This window comes from Salvelinus sp. IW2-2015, linkage group LG4q.2, assembly GCF_002910315.2.
Source record: "Salvelinus sp. IW2-2015 linkage group LG4q.2, ASM291031v2, whole genome shotgun sequence".
Classification (NCBI taxonomy): domain Eukaryota; kingdom Metazoa; phylum Chordata; class Actinopteri; order Salmoniformes; family Salmonidae; genus Salvelinus; species Salvelinus sp. IW2-2015.
In genome coordinates, this window is record NC_036843.1 from 22,256,927 (window position 1) to 22,264,394 (window position 7,468).

The 7,468-nt window shown below is 48.9% G+C and overlaps 1 protein-coding gene across 1 annotated transcript in view; it reads left to right on the forward strand.

Annotated features, from left to right (window-relative positions):
- LOC111963484 (actin-histidine N-methyltransferase) overlaps positions 1–7,468 on the forward strand; it is a 52,025-nt gene that overhangs the window by 16,742 nt on the left and 27,815 nt on the right. Inside the window, exon 8 of the mRNA XM_070443428.1 lies at positions 7,274–7,330. Coding sequence (XP_070299529.1) covers positions 7,274–7,330 — 57 coding nt within the window. The remainder of the gene's footprint in view (positions 1–7,273; positions 7,331–7,468) is intronic.

Sequence of the window (7,468 nt, forward strand, 5' to 3'; positions counted from 1 at the left end):
TTATTGCATTTGACATAAGTTATTTGATCACACCAACCAGTAAGAATTCCGGCTCTCACAGACCTGTTAGTTTTCTTTAAGAAAGCCCTCTGTTCTCCACTCATCTACCTGGTATTAACTGCACCTGTTTGAACTCGTTACCTGTATAAAAGACACCTGTCCACACACTCAATCAAACAGACTCCAACCTTCTCCACATGGCCAAGACCAGAGAGCTGTGTAAGGACACAGGGATAAATTGTAGACCTTACAAGGCTGGGATGCGGCTACAGGACAATAGCCAAGCAGCTTGGTGAGAAGGCAACACTGTTGGCCGCAATTATTAGAAAATGGAAGAAGTTCAAAGATGACGTCAATCACCCTCGGTCTGGGGCTCCATGGCAAGATCTCACCTCGGTGGGCATCGATGATCATGAGGAATGTGAGAGATCAGCCCAGACTACACGGCAGGACCTGGTCATGACCTGAAGAGAGCTGGGACCACAGTCTCAAAGAAAACCAAATTAGTAACACACTACGCCGTCATGGATTAAAATCCTGCAGCGCACGCAAGGTCCCCTGCTCAAGCCAGGCATGTCAGGCCCGTCTGAGTTTGCCAATGACCATCTGGATGATCCAGAGGAGGAATGGGAGAAGGTCATGTGGTCTGATGAGACAAAATATAACTTTTTTGGTCTAAACTCCACTCGGCTGTGTTTGGAGGAAGAAGAAGGATGAGTACAACCCAAGAACCCATCCCAAACGTGAAGCATGGAGGTGGAAACATCATTCTTTGGGGCTGCTTTTCTGCAAGGACAGGACGACTGCACCGTATTGAGGGAGATGGGATGGGGCCATGTATCGCGAGATCTTGGCCAACAACCTCCTTCCCTCAGTAAGAGCATTGAAGATGGTCGTGGGATCTCTCTCCTTGAAAATGCAAATTAATTACTTAAAAATCATACAATGTGATTTTCTGGATTTTTGTTTTAGATTCCGTCTCTCACAGTTGAAGTGTACCTATGATAAAAATGACAGACCTCTACATGCTTTGTAAGTAGGAAACACTGCCGATTTTGCAGGTTATCAAATACTTGTTCTCCCCACTGTACATTGTGATGCAAATCTCTCTCCCAGTATGCTAATTTGAAGTTATTAACTGACATGTTTGCTTTCCCTTTGATGAAACCAATGAAGACTAGGGATGCGTCCTAAATGTAACCCTATTCCCTATATAGTGCATTCGAGCCATAGGGCTCTAGTCAAAATGTATACTGTTTATTGAGTAGGGTGCCATTTGGGACAGAGACTAGACGACTCTAGGTTCTCTAGTCTCTTTATCAAAGAAGGAGAAATAAAAATCTGTTTCTCCAAATGATTTTCACTTTCTTTAGTTGGGATGCTTTGTGTGTCTGACTCTGTCATCAAATGATTTTCACTTTCTTTAGTTGGGATGCTTTGTGTCTGATTCTGTCATCAAATAACTGTCAATTAGGGAAGAGAGAACAACATTCACATTACTGTCAAGACATTAAATATGAAATATTCATGATGGCTATAGTTAATGTTTGTCGCTGTCTCTTGGTTGATCTGGACTGGTGTGTGTGTTGACATGTTTTTTGATTAAATGTTACTTCTCAGTTGAACGAGATGGTTTATTACTAGTCCTCGCTAGTACCCATTCATCAAACCATATTTATTAAGGCATGTCATTTTAAACATATTTTCAATGTACTTCACATACTCCACAAAAAGTAAACATGTCTAAGATATACTTTATTTTTGTCAGGGATCATACATTTCACTTGCTAATTACTCATTAGTAATCTAATATTAACCTTGGATGGAGAACTTGACTACTCATGCCAATCCCTGCTATCTAGGTGAAGCATTTTAGTTGCTTTTGCCCCCGCAATATTTGATTTCATACAATTGACTGAATTAAGCAGAAGAGTGAATCATAAAGTGGGTGCTACTTGACAGAAATTTGCTGTTTTGTTGCCTTGACAGACGGCAGGTGGCCTGTCTCTGAAAAGACAGTACCATCAATGCCCACTAGATGGTAGTGGTGGGTTATAGGTATAGTTAGGTGTCTGTTACCATGTAATAATACTGATAACATCACATTATTAATAATTATATAATGGGTGTTATATACTGTAGCTTAAAACCAAAAACTCAATAAGCAACCATAAGAAAACAAATATTCCACTATGTTCTAATGAAGATGTTGGAAGCCTCATGGCCATGGTGTTGTAGTTGACCTCTCCTTCTGGGTTGATTTGAGCGATGTATTGTTTAGAGGCGTGTTTGTGAAAGGTGTGTGTCCTGTTCATATTTCCCCTCTTCTTCACTACATCTCCTCTCAGCCCCTCCCCCTCTCCACACTCCCTCTCACATCTTCGCTCTTTCTCTCTCTCTCGCCTTTTGTTCTCCTCTCATCCCTCCCTCTTTTTGAACCCCCCTCCTTCTTTCCTCTCTCATGTCCTCTGCTCAGGTTGGGAGCCGGTGTCAATGTAATGACTACTGTCAACGTCAGCCCCTCTCTCATCCCTCTCTCTGTTTTTCTAAAGCGGGCCGGCCGCAGATGACCGGGCTGGAAAATTAGCTTGTCGCATTGGCTTTGAATTGAATTGACCTGATTGTACCTTCCGTACATGTTGAGTGGCTTGGAGACGGACAAAAAAAAACAACCTCTTCTCTCCCTCCCTGTCCAGTCCATCCCAGCCCCCCTTCCTTGAATTCCACACACACTGTCAGTCAGTCAGTTCTACATGTCTTTCTAAGTGAAGCATAGCAGAGTGTGTGTGTGTGTGTGTGTGTGTGTGTGTGTTTGTAGTTGTGTGTGCGGACCTCATAAGGTGACCTCTGTATGCAGCGAATGCAAAGTAACCTTGGAGCGTGTGTGTGTGTGTGTGTGTGTGGCGCGTGGTGTGATGAGAAATGGGTTAGTGTCCCGGTGGTGTCGTTTCCCTTCCTCTCTGAGGCGCTCCAGGTATCCATCTGTCTAACCTTCTCTCACTCTCTGACGAGTCAAATGAGAAAGATGGACACCCTCGCCGTGTGCGGTGCATCCCGCCGTCATACATTGCAACATGGCGGAAAAAAGGTTCATGAAGGTTATTTATTTACATTCACAATGGTCAGGATTTACCATTCAAAAAAAAGGAAGGAGATTGGGGTCCTAACGCATCCCCTCTTCCTGCTCTGAGGAGCTCCATGGTATCCTGTCTAACCTTCCCTCTCTCACATTCTGACGGAGCTCCAGGTATCTGTCTAACCTTCCTTCTCTCTCTGAGGAGCTCCATGAGTATCTGCTAACCTTGCCACAGGCAGGATAGCAAGGCAGGCCCCAGCCCAGATCAGACCTGGCTGCTGGGGCTCCACGTCGACACGACACCCCCTCACCGCGTAGGATTCATCCGCTAGTCTAGACGCTTATCTTTTAATGGCTGTCAGAGCAAGAGCAGGACAATGCTCAATGCTGCGCTCTCCATCCCACTACCACTTTCTTCTTGTCAAAACCAGGGGGAGTGAGGTGGCTTGCAGTTTCTACCTGGGGTATTATTCCATCCCCTGTCTTCAATATTTAAGTGGACCTATGTCAAAGAGTTTAAAGTAGTAACTTATATATTACTACACTACATGCATTTGAGTAGGTTTGTCAGGTGAAACGTGATGGGTGTTGAGGGGGTAGGTGTCGGTGAAACGTGTGGGTGTTGAGGGGGGTAGGTTGTAGTGAAACGTGTGGGTGTTGAGGGGGGTAGGATTGTCAGTGAAACGTGTGGGTGTTGAGGGGGGTAGGTTGTCAGGTGAAAGGTGTGGGGTGTGAGGGGGTAGGTTGTCAGGTGAACACGTGTGGGTGTTGAGGGGGGTAGGTTGTCAGGTGAAACGTGGTGGGTGTTGAGGGGGTAGGTTGTCAGGTGAAAGTGTGGGTGTTGAGGGGGGTAGGTTGTCAGGTGAAACGTGTGGGTGTGAGGGGGTACGGTTGTCAGGTGAAACGTGTGGGTTGTTGAGGGGGTAATTTGTGTCAGGTGAAACGTGTGGGTGTTGAGGGGGGGTAGGTTGTTCAGGTGAAACGTGTGGGTGTTGAGGGGGTAGGTTGTCAAGGTGAAACGTGTGGTGTTGAGGGGGTAGGTTGTCAAGGTGAAACGTGTGGGGTGTTGAGGGGGGTAGGTTGTCAGGTGAACGTGTGGGTGTTGAGGGGGTAAGGTTGTCAGGTTGAACTGTGTGGGTGTTTGAGGGGGGTAGGTTGATCAGGTGAAACGTGTTGGGTGTTGAGGGGGTAGGTTGTCAGGTGAAACGTGTGGGTGTTGAGGGGGTAGGTTGTCAGGTGAAACGTGTGGGTGTTGAGGGGGGTAGGTTGTCAGGTGAAACGTGTGGGTGTTGAGGGGGGTAGGTTGTCAGGTGAAACTGTGGTGTTGGAGGGGGTAGGTTTAGGTGACGTGTGGGTGTTGAGGGGGGTAGTTTGTCAGGTGAAACGTGTGGGTGTTGAGGGGGTATTTGTGTCAGGTGAAACGTGTGGGTGTTGAGGGTAGGTTGTGTCAGGTGAAACGTGTGGGTGTTGAGGGGGTAGGTTGTGTCACGGTGAAACGTGTGGGTGTTGAGGGGGGTAGGTGTGTCAGGTGAAACGTGTGGGTGTTGAGGGGGTAGGTTGTCAGGTGAAACGTGTGGGTGTTGAGGGGGGGTAGGTTGTCAGGTGAAACGTGTGGGTGTTGAGGGGGTAGGGTGTGTCAGTGAAACGTTGTGGGTGTTGAGGGGGTAAGGTTGTGTCAGGTGAAACGTGTGGGTGTTGAGGGGGTAGGTTTGTCAGGTGAAACGTGTGGGTGTTGAGGGGGTAGGTTGTCAGGTGAAACGTGTGGGTGTTGAGGGGGTAGGGTTGTCAGTGAAACGTGTGGGTGTTGAGGGGGGTAGGTTGTCAGGTGAAACGTGTGGGTGTTTGAGGGGTAGGTTGTCAGGTGAAACGTGTGGGTGTTGAGGGGGTAGGTTGTGTCAGGTGAAACGTGTTGGTGTTGAGGTAGGTTGTGTCAGGTGAAAGTGTGGTGTTGAGCGGGTAGGTTGTCAGGTGAAACGTGTGGGTGTTGAGGGGGGTAGGTTGTCAGGTGAAACGTGTGGGTGTTGAGAGGTAGGTTAGGGTTGGCCCTGTGGGTGTGATTCTCCTCACTTTACTGTAGGGATAAATCAGTGTCACTGCCAGACGCTATACACACACACACACAACCACACACACACACACACAACACACACACACACACCACACACACAACACCACACACACACACACACACACACACACACACACACACAACACACGGACGGACGGACAGAGAGAGCCTTGCTACGTGTCTCACTGTGGAGAGCCGTGGCTAGTGTCTCACTGTGGAGAGAGCCTTGGTTACGTGTCTCACTGTGGAGAGAGCCGTGGCTACGTGTCTCACTGTGGAGAGAGCCTTGGCTACGTGTCTCACTGTGGAGAGAGCCTTGGCTACGTGTCTCAGAGAGCCTTGTTACGTGTCTCACTGTGGAGAGAGCCTTGGCTACGTGTCTCCTGTGGAGAGGCTTGGCTACGTGTCTCACTGTGGAGAGAGCCTTGGCTACGTGTCTCACTGTGGAGAGAGCCTTGGCTACGTGTCTCACTGTGGAGAGAGCCTTGGCTACGTGTCTCACTGTGGAGAGCAGCCTTGGTACGTGTCTCACTGTGGAGAGAGCCTTGGTTACGTGTCCTCACTGGTGGAGAGAGCCTTGGCTACGTGTCTCACTGTGGAGAGAGCCTTGGCTACGTGTCTCACTGTGGAGAGAGCCTTGGCTACATGTCTCACTGTGGAGAGAGCCTTGGCTACGTGTCTCACGGTGGAGAGAGCCTTGGCTACGTGTCTCACTGTGGAGAGAGCCTTGGCTACGTGTCTCACTGTGGAGAGAGTTTTGGCTACGTGCTCACTGTGGAGAAAGCTTGGCTACGTGTCTCACTGTGGAGAGAGCCTTGGCTACGTGCTCACTGTGGAGAGAGCCTTGGCTACGTGTCTCACTGTGGAGAGAGCCTTGGCTACGTGTCTCACTGTGGACAGAGCCTTGGCTACGTGTCTTACTGTGGACAGAGCCTTGGCTACGTGTCTCACTGTGGACAGAGCCTTGGCTACGTGTCTCACTGTGGACAGAGCCTTGGCTACGTGTCTCACTGTGGAGAGAGCCTTGGCTACGTGTCTCACTGTGGAGAGGCCTTGGCTACGTGTCTCACTGTGGAGAGAGCCTTGGTTACGTGTTCTACTGTGGAGAGAGCCTTGGCTACGTGTCTCACTGTGGAGAGAGCCTTGGCTACGTGTCTCACTGTGGAGAGAGCCTTGGCTACGTGTCTCACTGTGGAGAGAGCCTTGGCTACGTGTCTCACTGTGGAGAGAGCCTTGGCTACGTGTCTCACTGTGGAGAGGAGCCTTGGCTACGTGTCTCACTGTGGAGAGAGCCTTGGCTACGTGTCTCACTGTGGAGAGAGCCTTGGTTACGTGTCTCACTGTGGAGAGAGCCTTGGCTACGTGTCTCACTGTGGAGAGAGCCTTGGCTACGTGTCTCACTGTGGAGAGAGCCTTGTTACGTGTCTCACTGTGGAGAGAGCCTTGGCTACGTGTCTCACTGTGGGTTCCTTCCTACTGAACTGGAGTCTTTTTGCTGCAGCTCACTTTGCATGTTGGGGAAGCACTGCTCTCTCTCTCCATTCTACTTATCCCCTTCTTCTCCCTCTTTCCCCCCTCCACCAACCTTATCTCCCCCCACCTATATCTCTTTTTAGCTGCGTATTGTACTAGTCCTCTCCCTCCACCTCTACCTCCTGCTAGGTTGGAAATGAGCCCTTGGAGGTGTCCAGTGTGGGGCTTTAAATGTAGATTTCTGTGGCACTGGTGGTTCTCTGTCACCCAACTTGATGAAGCAGATTGATGACGTCTGCTGGGCACAACACATTAAGTTGACAGTAATGTATGGGGGCTAACGCCACCCTAATACTAGCCTCGCACCGCAGACGCTAACGCACACAAACGCTAACATAACACACGCTAACATACACCACGCTAACATACACCACGCTAACATACACCACGCTAACATACACCACACTAACATACACTGTTTTTAGGATGTTAGGCAGCAGCATGATGACATTTCACTGTTTTGTGTTTTTTTATCTTTCCCCTCCTCCTCCATTTCTCTCCATTTTTTTCTTCTCTCTCTCCATCTATACCTTTCTTTCTTGCACTCATTTTCCTTCTTTCTCTCCTTTTCTCTCTTCCTCGCCTTCAATTTCCAGACTCATCTGACCACCAGTAAACTGCCCTTGAAGGACGCCTTTACGTTCGACGACTACAGTAGGGTGTTGTGTGTGTGTGTGTGTGTGTGTGTGTGTTGTGTGTGGGTGGGTGTGTTTTGTGGTGTGTGTGTGTGTGTGTGTGTGTGTGTGTGTGTGTGTGTGTGTGTGTGTGTGTGTGTGTGTGTGTGTGTTGTG